The 19,595-nt window shown below is 33.9% G+C and overlaps 10 protein-coding genes across 10 annotated transcripts; 5 read left to right on the forward strand and 5 right to left on the reverse strand. All coding sequences in view use genetic code 12, as the record gives it.

The window, feature by feature from the left end:
- Window positions 1–290: 290 nt before the first annotated feature.
- On the reverse strand, window positions 291–2,624 carry TOP1 (DNA topoisomerase, putative; the record flags this gene model as incomplete). Its single annotated transcript, XM_002420843.1, has 1 exon — window positions 291–2,624. One exon carries the CDS (start codon window positions 2,622–2,624, stop codon window positions 291–293), a length of 2,334 nt encoding a protein of 777 aa, XP_002420888.1.
- Window positions 2,625–4,785: 2,161 nt separating this feature from the next.
- CAN1 (basic amino acids permease, putative) lies at window positions 4,786–6,501 on the forward strand (the record flags this gene model as incomplete). Its single annotated transcript, XM_002420844.1, has 1 exon — window positions 4,786–6,501. The coding sequence occupies one exon, from the start codon at window positions 4,786–4,788 to the stop codon at window positions 6,499–6,501; it is 1,716 nt and encodes a 571-aa protein (XP_002420889.1).
- Window positions 6,502–6,632: 131 nt separating this feature from the next.
- HAL21 (3'(2'),5 bisphosphonucleoside 3'(2')-phosphohydrolase, putative) lies at window positions 6,633–7,814 on the reverse strand (the record flags this gene model as incomplete). Its single annotated transcript, XM_002420845.1, has 1 exon — window positions 6,633–7,814. The coding sequence occupies one exon, from the start codon at window positions 7,812–7,814 to the stop codon at window positions 6,633–6,635; it is 1,182 nt and encodes a 393-aa protein (XP_002420890.1).
- Window positions 7,815–8,113: 299 nt separating this feature from the next.
- CD36_61060 (karyogamy protein, putative) lies at window positions 8,114–9,571 on the reverse strand (the record flags this gene model as incomplete). Its single annotated transcript, XM_002420846.1, has 1 exon — window positions 8,114–9,571. The coding sequence occupies one exon, from the start codon at window positions 9,569–9,571 to the stop codon at window positions 8,114–8,116; it is 1,458 nt and encodes a 485-aa protein (XP_002420891.1).
- Window positions 9,572–9,939: 368 nt separating this feature from the next.
- CD36_61070 (conserved hypothetical protein) lies at window positions 9,940–11,199 on the forward strand (the record flags this gene model as incomplete). Its single annotated transcript, XM_002420847.1, has 1 exon — window positions 9,940–11,199. The coding sequence occupies one exon, from the start codon at window positions 9,940–9,942 to the stop codon at window positions 11,197–11,199; it is 1,260 nt and encodes a 419-aa protein (XP_002420892.1).
- A 63-nt stretch (window positions 11,200–11,262) lies between these two features.
- CD36_61080 (pH-response regulator protein, putative) lies at window positions 11,263–12,291 on the reverse strand (the record flags this gene model as incomplete). The annotated part of the gene is made up of 1 exon (XM_002420848.1): window positions 11,263–12,291. One exon carries the CDS (start codon window positions 12,289–12,291, stop codon window positions 11,263–11,265), a length of 1,029 nt encoding a protein of 342 aa, XP_002420893.1.
- Window positions 12,292–12,906: 615 nt separating this feature from the next.
- CD36_61100 (lipase, putative) lies at window positions 12,907–13,959 on the forward strand (the record flags this gene model as incomplete). The annotated part of the gene is made up of 1 exon (XM_002420849.1): window positions 12,907–13,959. The coding sequence occupies one exon, from the start codon at window positions 12,907–12,909 to the stop codon at window positions 13,957–13,959; it is 1,053 nt and encodes a 350-aa protein (XP_002420894.1).
- Window positions 13,960–14,095: 136 nt separating this feature from the next.
- CD36_61120 (3'(2'),5-bisphosphonucleoside 3'(2')-phosphohydrolase, putative) lies at window positions 14,096–15,277 on the forward strand (the record flags this gene model as incomplete). The annotated part of the gene is made up of 1 exon (XM_002420850.1): window positions 14,096–15,277. The coding sequence occupies one exon, from the start codon at window positions 14,096–14,098 to the stop codon at window positions 15,275–15,277; it is 1,182 nt and encodes a 393-aa protein (XP_002420895.1).
- Window positions 15,278–15,329: 52 nt separating this feature from the next.
- On the reverse strand, window positions 15,330–17,816 carry CD36_61130 (probable ATP-dependent RNA helicase, putative; the record flags this gene model as incomplete). Its single annotated transcript, XM_002420851.1, has 1 exon — window positions 15,330–17,816. One exon carries the CDS (start codon window positions 17,814–17,816, stop codon window positions 15,330–15,332), a length of 2,487 nt encoding a protein of 828 aa, XP_002420896.1.
- A 223-nt stretch (window positions 17,817–18,039) lies between these two features.
- Window positions 18,040–19,545, forward strand: CD36_61150 (tyrosine-tRNA ligase, putative; the record flags this gene model as incomplete). The annotated part of the gene is made up of 1 exon (XM_002420852.1): window positions 18,040–19,545. The coding sequence occupies one exon, from the start codon at window positions 18,040–18,042 to the stop codon at window positions 19,543–19,545; it is 1,506 nt and encodes a 501-aa protein (XP_002420897.1).
- Between the last annotated feature and the right edge of the window lie 50 nt (window positions 19,546–19,595).

A 19,595-nucleotide genomic window follows, 5' to 3' on the forward strand; every position in this document is an offset into this window, starting at 1 on the left:
TTCTTCGTCTGCAGAAGCTGCAAAAAAAAAATAATTCTTTTTACGCGCGCCTCAAATATTTAACGGGATTTGGAAAAAAAAATTCATATTTTTTTATGTTCGTGTCTGTGTAGCATCTCCTGCCATTTACTTTTTTACCTTTCAAATATCAAAACAATTCATCCCTAGATCTAAAATACTAGCTCCTGCAATTTACATATACGAATGTGTGTGTGTGTGTATGTGTGTATATATATTACAAGGTACAAACTTTTTCTATAGTATAACAAACTGAAATCAACAACACCATTCTAAAATCTCCAATTTTCATCGGTTGATTCAATAGCCCAATTGAACTTTTCTCTTAGAGTCTTAGTAAACAATTTTTCAATTGGCACATCAAATTTTTTGGAAAACATAACTGTTAATCTTGGATCAATATAATTCATTTTCGAAGTACCTAAAGAAACTTCTGAATTATCTTCTTTATCTTTTAATTGGAATGAAACATTAAGAATTCTATTTTCAAGAGTTTCAATTTGTTGTTTTAATTTCTCCACCGTAGCATTTTTAGTAATTATTGGTTTACCTGTTTTCAATTCTTTTTTATATTCTTTTTCTAATTCATCTATTTTATCCAATTTATCTTTGATATCTGATTCTGTCAATAATGGTTTACCTTCAAGTTTCAATTTCTCATTATCACGTTCTAATTTTTTTTTAACTTGTTCACGTTGTCTTTTAATAATAGTATGATGAATATGTTCAATATCTTCTTTGATTAAATCTTCAATTTCTTCAAAATATTTAGGATCTTTCTTTTTCAATTTAGGTTCTAATTGTAATATCATTTTCTTTAATCTTATTTTTTGCCACATAAATTCTTTTAATTTATCATTGATTCTTTGAATACTGTCACCATGAGTTTTACTGACCGTACGCTGGTGATTACATAAAATGGCCACAGTTCTATTAGCAGCATTGAATTTAACTACTTTTTCTGCCACAGTACCTTCATTTTCAATCAAATCAATTTGATCTTGCATGGTTTTCGACGCATTATATGTACGGAACACTTTTGCTGTCAAACCTTTCATATAATATTGCAATTGTCGGTTAACTAATGAAGGGTTTATACGATCAAATAAATCATCACCAGGTTGTTTGGGAGATTTTTTGAAAATTCGTAGATTTTTGAAAACTTGTTTATCAACTTCAACTTCTTGATAAAATCTAATTGAATCTTTACCCAAGAAATCAAATATAACTTTATTTGGTGGTTTTAAAGTTACATGTTCATATCTTAATGAACAACAACCAACAGTATCAGCTTCATCTTCACCTTTTTCACCACCAGCTCTCAATGCGAAAACATCAATAAGGTACATAGCAGTGGCCATTTGTCTATCTTGCATTTTTTCCGATTTCAACATTTTGGTATAATCTTTTCTAATATCATCAACGTAATTTCTTAATTTTCTAGCAGTTTCGAATTTCTTGAAATCAGATTGACCTTTAACTGATGAATTGTTAGCAAATCTAACATATTTGAGTGAATCAGATATATTTTCTTTCCACATAGCCAACCAAGTGACTTCATTATCATGTCTAATTTCCCCCCATTGATGACCCGCTGGTGGTTCAGGTATTTTGGCATCTTTACTCAAATTCAAAGTCACTTGTTCTGGTGCTACTCGACGTTTCAATTTACCAGTTTTAGGATGAGCACCACGACCACGAAATAAACCTGGAGGTTCAATACGGAAATTCCCAACTAATTCTTTTCTACCATTAAGATAACAAGTCTTAAAAGGTTCTTCTTCTTTTTCCTTTTCTTCTTTGATTCTTTTCTTTTCTTCTTTACTCATAGCTTTTTTCTCTTCCCGTAATTTTTCAAAATGAGCATACATTTTACTAAAATCTAATTTTTCAAAGTCTTTAATTTCAACACCACATCCACCACATTCTTTTAAAACTTCCAAAAAATCATTAAAGAAATTCTTTTGGAATACTGGATTCTTGGCATGATCAGTTTCCAACATTGCTCCATAGAAACCTGCAACTTCTTCTGCTTCTGGAGGTAAATTGACTGGTTTGTTATTATAATACAATTTGACATGTGATGGTAATGGTTCATATGGTGGTGGGAATATAACACCATTATGTTCTAGTGTTTGCCATTTGATGATATCATCAGTTTCTTCATTGGCTTCCCACCATTTATACCCTTGATCTTCTTCTGGTGTTTCCGATTTAACGGATGCTTGTGAATCTGATTGAGATTTTGGTTCTTCTTTCACTTTGGTGCTACTGGCAGTTTTAGACTCCTTTTTAGATTTTGTTTCCTTTTTGACTGTTGTTTTCTCTTTCTTAACTTTGGTGTCCTTTGTGGATGTAGATTTAGATTTAGTTTTTGGTTCTTTTTTAACTTGTTTTGCTCTACCATTAGACAACTTTCTTTTTTTCAATGGGATATCATCTTCATAGTCTTCTTCATAATCAGACTCAACCCGCTTCTTCCTAGATTTTTTAGCCAAAGGGATATCATCTTCATCGTCATCTTCATAAGTGGAAGCTGAAGTGATAGAAGATGATTTTTTGGCAAGTCTGGTCAAGGCAATATCTTCTTCGTCAGATGAACTCATAGGAATTATGCTATATGAACGAACAAATAATGGACTTGAATGATAAAATACTTTTAGATTTCTAACTTCTGGTGGTAAGAAAAATAGTTTGTTTTTGTTATTACAACCAAATTGAGCAAATCGATGGAAATTGTTCTTTATTGATTTGGAAAACAAATTCCTTGATAAATTTAATCGTATTGGTAATATTCTTGAACTTTTTGGTAATGAATTAATAAATACTTTCTATTCTTTTTTTTTGCCCAATTGCTAAGGATTGTGTTGTGAAATAGGTTGTGGATGGGTGGGTTGGAATATAAATGTGAAAATCTTTTTATGTATATAGAAAAAAAAAAAAAAAGATTGGAAAAAAAAAGTGATGGTCGCAAGTTATAAACTTTAGTTGAATGAAAGATGGATTGGATAGAGATGATGGTGGAAGATGATGAGGTGTAAAAGAATGTATGAAAATAGTAATAATGATTAAGCCTAAAAACCATCTTAAAAATCAAGTCGTGTGAGAGTGGAGAAAAAAGAAATGTCTCATTCTCTCTGACCGTGTCTTGCAAAGGAGATTTTTAAAAAAGACGTGTCTTTGTAGGGATTAGCCAGCCAAATGGTGAACAACTAATATTTTAGTTCCAACAATATGAAAGGAGTTTGCTTTCAATAAATAGTAAAACTAATAAACCATGGTAAGAATGTTTCCTGAGGTTGAATAAGTAAATGCTAGTGCATATTGAAATATATGTCATTTCATCTACTGTATCTCTTTCCCGTTTCTAATAGTTTTATGAATTTGTATCTCGTAAATACATATAATTATTTTTGCAATAATTTTGGCACCAAATTTTACCCAAAAAAAAAACTATAGTTTTAAAGTTTAAATGAATTAGATCGAAGAAGAATAATTAACTCTAACAACAACTCATTCTTAAATAGAAGAATTTGAAAAGTGGCTCTATAATTTAATCACAGCCAAAACATGAACCCCTCCCAGTACGCTTGTATACTAATACTTCACTGAATGACGTAAATGAACAAAGAGGATGATGAACTGTGGCTACAACAAACTCATTTATTACAATTGTTGAAATAAATTAACACTTGCAGAGACCTTAATGCTGATAATACCAACTATTGTCAACGCTGAATTAACAACTGGGATAGTTGCATATGGCCAAACAATTTATTTTTGTCATCAAGATTACTTTCAAGGCGTTTTTCACTATACAACAACTCTCAATTCTTTCATTTCACAAAATATTTCGTAATCATTATTGTCGGATTAGTTAGATAAAAGAAATTTCTTTTCTTGTTTCTTTTTTCCAATATGGCAATATGATATTAAAAAAAATTTGAGGCGAATGAAAATTTATATCGCGATGAATTGCCGTTCCAAATAATCACATCACATCGCATCTAACCAACCAAGATGTCAAAACGCCCTAAAAATAATTTCATCTCACATAACATAATGATTTGACTCTATTGATTCATTAGTTAATTAATTCATCTTTGTTATCCCCCCTTTTTTGCCCCAAAAGAGATTAATACTGGTTTGTTCTTCTTGAACAAAAAAATCCCCCGAAACCTTATCAATCAATATTGGATTACTTGGATGTAAGTGGATGAATTGATATCTCGTTTAAGTTTACCTCAGCACGTATAAAGGACTGATGATTGCAGCTCTTTTTCCCCCCTAAGTTACAAAGATCTCTTCAACATAAATTTGTCATTTGCTCATCTCTTCCAGCCAATCTAACTACTGCAAGAGATTAATAAGGGAATATAGTTTTAATTAATTAATCGATCTGCATTTCTCTTATCTATTGGTAGAATAAATTATCTCAGTAACTAAACTGAAAATTTTTCTTGCTTTTTCTTGCTTTTAGTCTCCTCCACATTAATTCCTTTGTCCTATTCAGCCTTTGTTTTTTTTTTTATTTCTTTTTTTGCCATTTAGTTTAGTTTTGTTCAAAAATTGTTCTCTTAATGTTTTAGGTAAATTTGATAAAGCTGTTATTCTATTATCAACAAACATAGTCATATATAAATATATGTTTATACCCTAGCTATTGTTTCAATTAGAATTTTAGGTTTTTCTCTTTTTTTTTTTTGTCAAAACTCTCTTGTCATTTCGGATAAACTCTAAATATATTATATAATATTTTTCTTGGACATGTCAGAAGATTATGAGAAATATAGAATGGGCAGTTCAAATGAGACCCATCAAAGATCCATACAACCAATAACATCATCAATTAGTAAATCAAATGAAAAAACCAAACAACAAACTGATTTTGTTCAAGATTCAGATATAATAGAAACTTCCAGTATAAATGATGAATTTGGTGAAGTTAAAAGAGATTTGAAAGCCAGGCATGTTTCTATGATTGCCATTGGTGGTACCATTGGTACTGGGTTATTTATATCTACTGGTTCTTTGCTTCATACTACTGGTCCAGTAATGTCATTGATTTCATTTTTATTTGTCACAACAATTTGCTTTTCCGTGACTCAATCACTTGGTGAAATGGCCACATATATTCCAATTTCTGGGTCCTTTGCTCAATTCGTTACTAGATGGGTGTCTAAAAGTTGTGGTGCTGCTAATGGTTGGTTATATTGGTTCTCATGGGCCGTCACTTTTGGATTAGAATTATCGGTTGTCGGTCAAGTTATTCAATTCTGGACTGATGCCGTGCCATTAGCTGCTTGGATTTCCATATTTTTCGTTATTTTGACTATTTTCAATTTTTTCCCAGTGAAATTTTATGGGGAAGTTGAATTTTGGATTGCTTCGATAAAAATTATCGCCGTTTTCGGTTGGATCCTTTATGCTTTTATCATGGTATGCGGTGCTGGTAAAACTGGCCCAGTAGGATTCCGTTATTGGCGGAATGGGTATGCTTGGGGTGATGGTATTTTGGTTAACAATAATGGTAAATATGTTGCGGCTTTCGTCAGTGGTCTTATTAATTCCATTTTCACTTTCCAAGGTACTGAATTGGTTGCAGTCACTGCTGGTGAAGCATCACCAAGAGCTCTTAGAAGTGCAATCCGTAAAGTTATGTTCAGAATCTTGGTTTTCTATGTCTTGTGTATGCTTTTTATGGGTCTTTTGGTTCCTTACAATGACCCCAAACTTACTGAAGATGGTGGTTTCACAAGAAACTCTCCATTTCTTATTGCCATGGAAAATTCAGGTACCAAAGTTTTACCACACATTTTCAATGCTGTAATTGTCACAACAATTATTTCTGCCGGTAATTCCAATATTTATTCTGGATCTCGTATCCTCTACGGTTTAGCTCAAGCTGGTGTTGCTCCTAAAATTTTCCTTAAAACCAATAAAGGTGGTGTTCCATACTTTGCTGTGGCATTCACAGCAGCATTTGGTGCATTGGGCTATTTGGCATGTTCCAATCAAGGTAATAAAGCTTTCACTTGGCTTTTGAATATCACTGCTACTGCCGGGTTAATTTCATGGGGGTTCATTTCAGTAAGTCACATCAGATTCATGAAAACTCTTCAAAGAAGAGGAATTAGTAGAGATACCCTACCTTTCAAAGCTTTCTTTATGCCATTTAGTGCTTATTATGGTATGGTTGTTTGTTTCATTGTTGTGTTGATTCAAGGATTCACGGTGTTTTGGGATTTCAATGCTAGTGATTTCTTCACAGCTTATATTTCTGTCATATTATTCGTTATTATGTGGATTGGATTCCACTTTTTCTTTTTTGGATTTGGTAAAGATTCTTTTAAAATGAGCAACATTTTGGTGCCTTTGGATGATTGTGACATCGATACTGGTGTAAGAGATATTAATGATGCTGAGTTTGATGTTCCACCACCAAAGAATGCTTGGGATAAGTTCTGGGCTATTGTTGCATAGATGTTTATATATAAGTTTAGATTGTTTTTATAATTTAATTGCATATTTTGCATTTCAGTGAAAGTATTGTTCACTTGTAAAGATACACATCTATTTAAGAAGCAACGATAATGTCAAACTTCTGGTGTACTTTACTTTCTCACTTCAGTAACAGCATCTATAACCTTTGCAAATATCTCTTTGTTAGCAGCAATCACACCTTTAGAATCCAATGTTCTTCCCTTACCAAAATTTAATGGTGCTCCAGTAACATCGCCTACTTGGCCACCACTCTCATATATTAAAATATTACCAGCTGCATGGTCCCAGATTTTCTCACGGTATGTGTCGCTCACTGGCAATCTGAGATAAATATCTGCCTGTCCACTGGCCAACACACAGTACTTGACTTGCGAGTCGAGATTGATAGTTTGATTTGCCACGGTGGTTGGATCAAATCCTAACTTGCCTTTGATTTCAGCTTGCGTTGAATGAGAAGAATGACCTTTCTCGACACCTTCAACGACCTTCAACTGGTTAGGGTGTGTATGGTTTTGCATTTTGATGGGTCTTTGTTGTGACAATGGCTCAGCACCTTCTTTGAACAACTCACTGTAGAAAGAACCAACTCCTTTTATGGCAGAATACAATCCACCAACAATCCCTGAGTGTTCTTCGTTCGACACAATGTGTTCCAGTAAATTTGGACACCCAATTACACCCAACACAACTTCTCCATCTTCAATCAACGCAAGACACACAGCAAATTGATCACCTCGGAGAAACCCTTTAGTCCCGTCAATTGGGTCTAATGCCCAGAATCTTCCCTTCAGTCCTCCTTGCGAATTCCCATAATCAATGCTTTGAAATACTTTCTTCTTGTCCGTCAACGTCCCAACAATATCGTTGTATCCGCTAGTTTCTTGTTGGATCTTGGTGATTAAATTCAATACTTGGTCAGCTAAACTGCTGTTTTCCTGTAACTCCTGTGAATCTTCTTCACCAACAATTTCGTCCTCAGCGAAGTTCAATTTAATGGCATGATTGATGATCGCCTGCAGGGCAAAGTCTCCAATGGTGACAGGTGACTTGTCGTCTTTGGTGAGTGTCCCCGACTTGGCAGTCTGCACAATAGAATCACTCAATTGTTTGGTGAGCAATGATGCACGCTTGACAGCTAAAGTTGCAACTTCAAGCTCCTTCTGGTATGGGTGGGTAGAATGGGACATCGAAATGAAACGAGTGAATAAATTTAGTTTGGTGGTGAGGGGTTTATATGTGACAAGTAGTGAGATGAGCAATATGGAGAGTGTTAAGAGGAAGAATGATTTCATTCAATGGAGAGAGTTGGTTGATTAAAGCAATTGAAAAAGAATGAAATTTGTTGATTGAGATTCAGAAGAAAACGTGAGATTAGGTAAGCAAATGGTTTTTGTGTTTGATAGCTTAATGCCATCATTGAAAACCCTTCTGGTAACACTGTTTTGCTTCCAACCCATACTTTTTCTATATGGTAACCAATGATATTAGATTATACATGGTTTGAGGAAGAGAATAGCAAATAGAGTGGAAAATAATTTATAAAGTTATATTTAAAAAATCTATTTATGATACTTGCAAAGTATATAGCTATTCAATCTATATCCACCACTTCCATAGGTATAGTCAAGAACTTTAAGATGAATAAAGCCAATGCAATTCCCGTTATCATAGGAAAACAAATAAAGGCAAAACGAAGCATTTTCGTGAACTGTGTTTTTAATAATGATAAAACAAATAGAATTGCTACTACAGAAATGAAAACACCACCCATTACAATAGCATTCCCAAAATCCTTTACTTGCTTTATCCTATGATTCACTGAAGTTCTCACATAATTTGGTACATTAAGAATACTTGAAGCAATTTCTTTCGTTGATTCAGCAAAATGAAAAAGTGTTGACACCTTGGAATGGAGTTTTTCAATAGAATCTTCAGTTTGGTTCATTTTCTGTTGGAGTCTATTCAAAGATGAACTCAAAGCCGATTCAACGTGATTCATGGCCATTTGACCCGATTCATTCAAATGACTTCTAAATAGTCCAAATACTTCCTCAAATATAACACGAGCCTGGTTACGAATATCCTCATTTTGCTCTATGAAATCATTGATACTAAGTTGAAGATATGAATTTAATTTAGACACAGTGAAAAGACTGTATTCAAAATTGTTTTGCACATCATTAACCAATCGATTATTAGTGATTTGTACTTCCAGTGTTCCTTCATGCATCTCAACAATTTTCTTTCTGATATTCTCCATTTGTTCTAGAATTCCGTCATAGTTTCCTCTAATCTCATCTTGTTGTGACAATACTTCCAAAGTCTTCTCGTTAATAAGAACATAAACCTGCAGCATATCATTGAGGAAATAATTCAAATGGCGTTCCAACTCTTCAATATTTGAATTTGTATCTTCGTAAGAATGTTTCATCACCACCAATGCATTATTTAATGATTTTTCAAAATTATTCTTGAACATGTTGAATGAACTTTTAAGATCTTCTCTATTCTTCTCCCTATCTGCTAGTATAAGATCAATAACACTTATCAACTTATCAAATTTAGTTTTGAGTTCATTTTGCATTTTCTCTGTGTATTTGTTAGAATTAGTAATCTCTTCCATTAGTGTTCTGTAAAACTCAGTAACATTCTCATAAACTTGTAGAATCTGATCTTTTGCAAATGGCAAACTAATCTGATGACATATGTTTCTTATTTCCCTGTAGTAACCGCTAAACGTTGTCCAGTATTGAGGCGATTTTTCCAACAACAAGATACAAGTGTCAAAATTATGAGATTTACATTCACTGGGATAGGAGATTTCAGCATTCTCAAATTCACAAATCGACAATTGTATCGCAATCAGTTTTTGTTGAATAGGTGAAATCGTCTCAATTCCTTCGGCACACTGATTGATTATTGGTTCCAATGCCATTTTAGCACAATCATTTCTCCAATTTTCAGATAATTCAAATTTGAAATCGCCCAAAAGCTGTAAATCTTGTGCATTAATAAAGGCTAAACAATATATAAACAAGGATATAATCATCAACTTTGGTGGATTGTTTAATTAATCACCAGATCATACTGGGTTTATTGGTCGTATTATATGGATGGTATTATTTTTATTGAAACCAATGTAAAACAACTCTGAAACACATTTGATTTAAGGTTTCTTCTTTTATCACACCGGTTTTCCTTTCTCTTCAATTGATCAGACCAACATAACACTTCTTTTGAGAGTCATTATTAAAATATTTGTTGACTATTGACGTGAACGAGGAAAATGTGTTTGTTGAAAACTTTCTAATTTACAATTCCAATCGTTGTTTTGGTGGAGAGAAAAAAAAGTGCAGAATTATTGTGAAAATTTTCAAAAGATCAAACTTCAGTTTCTCTATCCAAACAGCAGACTCAATGCTAGAAACAAACATATTAAGGGCATTACCACAGGTTAGAAGATACCTGGTGAAACACTCTCGATCTCCTTTTCTGTTTCTTCCAAATGAAACAAAGCATATATTTGATGAAGAAAAACTAACACCAGAAGAAAATAAAGCAGCTATTCCCTTAAAACCAAATTACGAAAACTTGGAAAAAATCCACCATGAAGTGATAAATCCAGAAGAAATCTCAGATCTTGTAGTTAAATTTAATTCAAATGATATTTTAGTAAGCATATTGTCAAATGATGGGTGTTTATTTGGCGACAAAAACTATTTGCTTACAGGAACAACCAAACCAACCAGATTTAAGGCTACAAGTATTTTGAATAGTTGGTGCCGAATTTTTAATAACCAAATTAAAGACTTGAAAGAAATTTCACCGATGCAATTCTGGGATCCTGTTGTGTCCCCACAAATCAGTAAAGCTATTGATGAGTATGGAGATAATTTTGAGAAACTTTTCAAAGAAACAAGAGCATTGAAGAATTCCAAATTGAAAAAACACGGAGATATCCCCCCTTCAGAATTAGTGGACATGATTACAATGGATAACTTGTCACTTTATGTTTTAAACCAATTGAGTTCCATTGAATCTTTAGCAGCATTTGTTGCATTTATGAGGAATCATATTGAATATTATACAGTTGAGGGTTTGAGTGAGATATTAGCAAAGTTGACAGACATTTGCTATAGATTGCATGGTGATATTGATTACGAACTTTATTTATCAGTGAAACAAAAATATCCTGGTGTTATTCAGAAACTACCATCTGACACAGTTGATAAATTAGCCAATTTGTTAGCCTCAAAAAACTGGGAATTATCCAAAGAGTTGATCCAGGTGCTAATCAAACGAGATGTGTGTCCTTCGGAAACAACAATGAATGAGTTCTTGCTTAACTTTGTCAATAGTGATCCTGAAACAAAATTGAAAGAGTTGTCATTTCTTAAACTGGCTATTTTCAGCAGAGGAGTGAATGAATTGTCTTTGCAAATACTATTATCAACAATAAGAAATATTCATGAGTTCAGTAAATTGATAGAGTTGATTAAAACTTCAAGTCAATGCCAACTCATTTTATCAAAGTACCAGCATATCTTGTTTGCAACTTTGAAAAGAGTATCTGCTAACTTGCCTTTACAAAAGGCACAATTTGTTAGAGTATTAACCGAAAAGAATGTTCAAGTTGACAACGACTTGATGAAGATATTAAAAAAACCAACTAGCTGATAAAGGTGCTGGTGATCGGTAGATAATATTATAAACTGTCTATTAATACATATAAATTATTCATTATGTTGGTCGTAAATTTTGTAATTCTATGAACTCGTGTGGACTGCTTCCACGTCTAGAATCATCATTACTGATAAAATCTCTTGGCGCTACGATGCTGTCATCGTTATGTTCAGATAGTAGTGATCCAGCTGTGTTGGAAGTAGGTTGCTGGACGTCATCTCCATTTCTAGTGTAAAATCCATCTGTGTAAACATAAAATCCATCGTCACTGGCATTATCGTTCCAAAAATCATCAACATAGGTTTTCCTCATTATTCTCATATCATCGTTAGCATATCGATATTCACTTTCAAAGAACTTTCTTGAAGATATCGAACGTTTGATGAAACACAACATTGATGTAACCAAAGCCATCAGCACAATCGGTATTAACTGTAACCATCCAAGGTACGATAAATTTGGAGTGAATAATAAAATATCAGCCAAAAATGCCAACAACGTGGTTAACACTGAAAAAAAAGTAAATACCAACATTAGGTTTAGAAAAGGAGTTAAATCAAATATTGTTTTGTTAATCGTTAAGCTTGCCCCCTGGTTATTATTATTTGCATTGTCGTTGTTTTCTTCTTCCTCGGTTTGTATGGTCGTATCATGCAGAGTATCGCTGAGTTGGATACCCTCTAGTTCTTTTTTGGTCTTAATATATTTGAAAAACAATATTGTAATCAACCCAAAAATAACTATTAATAACAAGCTCGAAAAACAAAAGGCGACAACATGGACCACTAATAATTTGGAAATTGTATATCGTACATCTGATGGCAAAACAATACCGCCAGTTCCAAAAGAATCCTCATTGTCGTATGCATAAAAGGTGCTATTGGTAGATGGATATCCTATACTTGGTTTGGAACATATATGTCGTTCAACATTACATATCCCAAACACTCCGAATTTGTAATTGTCATAATATGATAGATAAATATTCGCATCTGGTGGCGTAAAGGGGACCGCTATCACCGGTAGTAGCTGTATTACCCAACACACAACCAACAATATCAATAATGCTATAAATGCTTTGAACATCTCATGGGGCTGGCTGGCATTGGTAGTTGTTTGTAAGTGTTGTTGATAGGCGCAGTTTTTCAATCTTTATCTGAAAACATCACTGAAAAAAATATACAATATGTGAGGCTTATTTTCTTGTGCTAGACACCAAGAGATTTATTATTATATTCATTGACGATAGTAAGTACTTTCATGTTTATTGATGTGCATAAACTTACATGGTACTTCTTAGTGTAAACATATATAGAGATGAAAGAGATGTTATAAACAATATCAAGACCTTATTTAACTGTTTTTGTTCGATAAAGTAAAGCCTGAAGAAATTATCAGACTTTCACTAATAAGCTACTGTATCAATTGTTTGCCATTCCCAAATATTTATTCAATTTGGGTTTAAACGCTACTATCAAATATACGCCCTGCTATCTGATTAGTTGGTTATAATATTCAGCCAGTTTAATGCATCTAATACGAGCATTGTCAGCCCTACCGAGAAAAAAAAAATAGTCACACTTTATATATTCTTCTCCTCTTAATTTATATAATATTTACCACCAACTCCTCCAAGAATTTGAATTCCATACTTTCATGTTTAGTTGTCCAATACTATTCCAAGGTGAAACACTCTAGCAAATGTATTTAGGGTTGGTGTTATCATTATTTGTTTCACAGATTTTGCATCAAGTAAGCGCTCATCCTATCAACAGTGATAATTCAGTTTTCATAGATAACCGCGACCCCACCACGCCAATTGACCCTGAGATCTATTCCAATCTATACACATATGCACATTTAATCGATATATCATATTGTATTTCTGAAGTTAACAGGATTGAGGAGCCATTTAAATGCAACTTGAATTGTGAAAAGAGATTCCCAAACATTTCCTTGGTTTATCAGTTTTATTTTGACGAGTCAGTTACGGGGTACATTGCCAAAACAACTTCAAATATTTTTAGATATAATGAAACCATATCAGAAGATATAAAAACAATAATTGTTGCACTAAGGGGGACAAGATCCATATTTGACACTTTAACGGATTTGAAAGTTGATATGATACCTTATTCAAATAGTGGCACCAAACTACCACTTTGTGGATATGATTGTAAAGTTCACAGAGGGTTTCATGATTACTATACGAGAACCTTATCTATTATTCACCCTTATATAATTGAGGAGCTAAATAATTATGTTGGAGTCGACAATTATGAATTGATTATTTTAGGTCATTCTTTGGGTGGATCTATTGCATATCTACTAGGTTTGTATTATCTAGATATGGGGTTTGACAAGCTTACATTGGTTACAATGGGTCAACCTTTGCTAGGGAATGAAAATTTTGTAAGTTGGGGAGATAAGGTGTTGGGGAGCGTGAATGAAGCGAAACATAACGAATTTAAAAGAAAGTTCTTGAGAGTTATTCACAAGAATGATGTGATAACAACATTACCCAGGGATCAGAACATATTTAATCGGTATTGCCAATTTAATAATCAAATATATTTAAACTGTTCTGAGTCTAACACGAGACCCAGTATTGATGAAGTGATTGATTGTTATGATGGAACTAATAATCAATGTATTGCCAAAGATTTCCCATTCTTGGTGTTTGAAAGACGTAATTATTTACAAATACATATCAATTATTTCCGACAGATGGGTTTATGTGGAATATTGAAGTGATGTATAGGTTGTTTACAGGTAATATAATATAATTCAAACAATCATTTGCTTACCTAATCTCACGTTTTCTTCTGAATCTCAATCAACAAATTTCATTCTTTTTCAATTGCTTTAATCAACCAACTCTCTCCATTGAATGAAATCATTCTTCCTCTTAACACTCTCCATATTGCTCATCTCACTACTTGTCACATATAAACCCCTCACCACCAAACTAAATTTATTCACTCGTTTCATTTCGATGTCCCATTCTACCCACCCATACCAGAAGGAGCTTGAAGTTGCAACTTTAGCTGTCAAGCGTGCATCATTGCTCACCAAACAATTGAGTGATTCTATTGTGCAGACTGCCAAGTCGGGGACACTCACCAAAGACGACAAGTCACCTGTCACCATTGGAGACTTTGCCCTGCAGGCGATCATCAATCATGCCATTAAATTGAACTTCGCTGAGGACGAAATTGTTGGTGAAGAAGATTCACAGGAGTTACAGGAAAACAGCAGTTTAGCTGACCAAGTATTGAATTTAATCACCAAGATCCAACAAGAAACTAGCGGATACAACGATATTGTTGGGACGTTGACGGACAAGAAGAAAGTATTTCAAAGCATTGATTATGGGAATTCGCAAGGAGGACTGAAGGGAAGATTCTGGGCATTAGACCCAATTGACGGGACTAAAGGGTTTCTCCGAGGTGATCAATTTGCTGTGTGTCTTGCGTTGATTGAAGATGGAGAAGTTGTGTTGGGTGTAATTGGGTGTCCAAATTTACTGGAACACATTGTGTCGAACGAAGAACACTCAGGGATTGTTGGTGGATTGTATTCTGCCATAAAAGGAGTTGGTTCTTTCTACAGTGAGTTGTTCAAAGAAGGTGCTGAGCCATTGTCACAACAAAGACCCATCAAAATGCAAAACCATACACACCCTAACCAGTTGAAGGTCGTTGAAGGTGTCGAGAAAGGTCATTCTTCTCATTCAACGCAAGCTGAAATCAAAGGCAAGTTAGGATTTGATCCAACCACCGTGGCAAATCAAACTATCAATCTCGACTCGCAAGTCAAGTACTGTGTGTTGGCCAGTGGACAGGCAGATATTTATCTCAGATTGCCAGTGAGCGACACATACCGTGAGAAAATCTGGGACCATGCAGCTGGTAATATTTTGATATATGAGAGTGGTGGCCAAGTAGGCGATGTTACTGGAGCACCATTAAATTTTGGTAAGGGAAGAACATTGGATTCTAAAGGTGTGATTGCTGCCAACAAAGAGATATTTGCAAAGGTTATAGATGCTGTTACTGAAGTGAGAAAATGAATAGTATGAAGAGAAATATGCATAAATTAATATTCTAAGTCTATAGATCTATTTAGTCATTAATATTAACTTTGACACCACCAATTATATGAGGGGCAATTTCTTGTAACCAAGATAATTCAATAGCCGAAACATTACGGGCATAACCTTTTGTAGTAAACACATATTCTATATACATGATTGCGTCCATATTTGGTTTCCCAAATAAAGTCGATGATGGATGCACGGAAATCAACTGCCCCGTGTTGAATGTTCTAAAGGATCTGTCTGGCATCCCAACTGCAGTATTAATGATGTAACCTTTGAGAAACGATTTGAGAATCGACGGGACATCCAATTGTTTATCAGTTTCCTCATTGTCTAATTGTGCCTTAAGTTTCGCCAATTGTTTATCCTTTTCAACATTAGTTAATGAGTCATCTTGTTTAATAGTGGTCATCATATATTCTTGTAATTGATATTTGATTTTTTCAACATTTTTGAAACCTTTAAAACTGAATGCCAATTCTTTACACCACTCTTTACCTTGAGCTTGGTAAGCTTGAAAATATTCATACAATGCAATCAAATCACCATGGGTATTCCCCAAGGGACAATGTTGTCTTCTTTTAAAATTTATTTCATCTCTGGCTTCACCAGTTACATTAGTAATTAAGTTATCGACAGAAAGACATGATGCAATATCAATGACTGGTGATAATACACCGAATTCTGCAGCTGTTATTAACACTACTGATAATTGAGGAGGAAGTGGCAAAATAGACATTTTATAACCCAATGTAGTCACTTTCCCTGAATCATTCAATGCTCCCAATGTATACAATGTATTTAATGCACTCAAAATTGCATCTTGGCCCGGGTATTCTAACCAACTCCAATTAAGTAAATCATCAACACCTAATTTCTTCAATGTCAAAACTGGTAAAATAATATCATTTCTTTTAATTTCAGATTCTTGTTGTTTTGGAAGTGCCAAATAGGTAGATTCTGGATATAATCTAAATACTTTACCTTCAGATTCTCTCCCTGCTCTCCCAGCTCTTTGTCGTGCTGAAGCTTGTGAAATAGGAGTAGTCAATAATGTAGAAAGTCCTAAATTATGCTTCCAAACTTTAATTTTCCTCAATCCTGAGTCAATAACATATTTGACACCGGAAATAGTGATGGATGTTTCAGCAATATTTGTAGCCAAAATTATTTTTCTTCTTCCCTTGGGTAAATTTTCAAATATCTTAGATTGTTGACCTGGTGATAACGCTGCATATAAAGGTAAAGGAACAATCAATGGTGCTTCTTTAGGTAGTTGAGGTGCTAATTGTTCCAAGCTTTTAACACAATTATCAATTTCTTCTTGACCAGGTAAAAAGCAAAGAATATCACCCTCGGGTTCATTAAGATTGATTTGAATTACACTTCTGATCATTGTATCCACGATATCTTCAGATTCAGCATCTAGATAAAATTGAGAAACTGGGTACATTTTACCTTCAATGTATAAGATAGGAGCATTATCGAAAAAATTACTAAACAATTCGGCATTCAAAGTGGCACTCATAACCACGATTTTTAAATCTTTCCTCCTACCAGAAGTAATAATCTGTTTCAAAAACCCCATAATTAAATCGGTCAAAATTGTTCTTTCATGTGCTTCATCTAGAATTATTGTCGAATATTTGGTCAAGTTCAGATCAAGCATGATCTCTCGTAGAAGCATACCATCAGTTAAATATTTTAGTTTTGTTTGTCTGTTGGTCATATTGGTAAATCTGACTTGATACCCAACATCTTGACCTAACTTACATCCATACTCCTCACTTACTCTCGCTGCTAAGGATGCAGCTGCAACTCTTCTTGGTTGTGTTACTGCAATCATTTTCTGGTTTTCTGGCATAAGAAATTGAGGAATTTGTGTTGATTTACCTGAACCGGTCTCACCAATGACGATAGTAACTTGATTGTTATTAATATATTCAATTATTTTATCTTTATGATGATAAATGGGTAATTTCTCTCTAATTTGTAACAATTGTTTGGCAGTGGCTGCAAGCTGAAATGAATTCTGGGAAAAATTAAAGGTGTTATTTTCTTCTTCGTCATCTTCATCATCTTTATAAATCACAGTTTTCCTTTTGGATTTAGGTTTTTGTTTAAAATTGCTCTTATCGATGTAGTGTTTTTCTTGTTTATTTTTGGCTGGGAGATCTGGTTCTTCTGGTTGACCCACCTCATCAGTTACTTCAATTTCTTCAAAAACTTCATGCTGTTGAAAAGGCTCTTCAGTATAATTTTCCTCTTGATCTGACACTGAACCTTGTTCCTGTTCACGTGACTCTTGGGGCTTCTGTATCTCTCCTTCATCATCGAATTTGAACTTTTTATTTTGTCGATGGATATCATCTTCATAAACATGTGTCGGTATTGGTTGGGAATTCTCAACTAAAGTTTTGTTGTCATTTTTTTTATTTTTATTTCTCTTTCTCTTTCTTTTTTTACCATTATTTACTTGGTTATGCTCATCCCCTTTAACCTGGTCTGTCATTGGTTTGTGCTTTGTATGGTTAATGATTAGAAGATACCAGGAAGGTGAAAAAAAAAAAAAAAATTGTAGAAAAATCTGTGCTTGAGATGGATTTGGATTTGCGGCTTTCAAAAAAAGTTAAACTTCGCGAATAATAAACTGCCAAAGTAAAGGAGCTGAAAAAAATCAGTCTGAAGAAATACACACATCAGCATCAAACTACAATCAACAACCATCAATTATTATGTTGAAGGGACGTACCAAAAGCATTCCTTTGACCAGGATACTCATTAGATTCAATTCAACAAGTGCTAGAGATCCAGTCACGATCATTCCTACAGTTTATGAATTGACTGAAGCCAAAGATTTAACACCAGAAACTAATCCTGACAATTCATTATTAGAATATTTACAAAGTAGGCATTTAATTGAATCAATAACAGATGACAGTTTATACAAATTGACTAAACGTGGGACTAATCATAAGTTCAAATTGTATTGTGGGGCTGACCCTACGGCATCATCACTACATTTAGGTAATTTATTACCATTAATGGTGTTATTACATTTCAAGATGAGTGGGAATGATGTTGTTGGACTTGTTGGTGGAGCCACTGGACTTGTTGGAGATCCAAGTGGGAGAAAAACTGAACGTAATAAGATTGATGAAGTTGAAGTTGAAGATAATGTAACTAAAATACAAAGACAAATCTCCACGTTTTTAAGTAATGGGATAGAATATGCAAAGTCAAGACAATTTCCTATGACAGAAAAATTGGGTGAAACTACGTCAGTAAACAATGCCTCATGGTGGGAAAACGTCAAAATGTTGGAATTTCTAGCTGTATATGGTAGACATATTAGAGTCAGTTCAATGTTAGCTCGTGATTCAATTCAATCAAGATTGGAACTGGGTGGAATTGGTTTCAACGAATTCACTTATCAGATTTTACAAGCTTATGATTTTTGGCATTTATACAAGGATGAAAATGTCAACATGCAAGTTGGAGGAAATGATCAATGGGGTAACATAACTGCTGGTATTGATCTAATTTCACGTTTGCGCAAGTTTCATGACAAAAAACATGAAGCTTATGGACTTACTGTTCCATTATTGACTACTTCCAGTGGTGAAAAATTTGGCAAATCTGCTGGAAATGCTGTATTTATTGATTCTAATTTGACGACCCCGTACCAAATGTATCAGTACTTCATTAATGTTCCAGATGATATAGTGGGTAAATTGTTAAAAGTTTTCACGTTATTGCCCTTGAATGTAATTGAAGGTGAATTATTACCTAAGCATAACAGTGATCCTGGTTTGCGTATTGCTCAACGTGTTTTAGCTCGTGAGGTTGTGGATTTGATACATGGTGTTGGTGTTGGAGACGAAATGGCATTCATAACAGGATTTTTATTCCCTACCCCAGATCAACCATTTAACGACAATGTAAGTGCCGACAAATTGATAGAGAATTTTAAAAGATCTGGTATATTGTTTAAAAGAGACAAACCTTCACCAGAAGAAGAAATCAAATTAAGTGCTTTATTAGCTGATATTGTTGGAAAATCAAAGAGTGAAATGAGAAGATTGATTAAAGCTGGTGGTGTATACATGGGATTGGACAGAAATCAAATTGAAGATCCAGATGATGTTATATTATTTGATGTTGATAACCATTTGATCGATGGTAAGTTATTGTTGGTTAGAGTAGGTAAACAGAATTATTACGTTGTCGAGTTTGTATAACCCGGCCAGTTTTCTTCTTAAAAAGATATTTGTAAATAGATCTTTTAATA

The sequence above is a fragment of the Candida dubliniensis genome, chromosome 6 (genome assembly GCF_000026945.1).
Source record: "Candida dubliniensis CD36 chromosome 6, complete sequence".
NCBI lineage: Eukaryota > Fungi > Ascomycota > Pichiomycetes > Serinales > Debaryomycetaceae > Candida > Candida dubliniensis.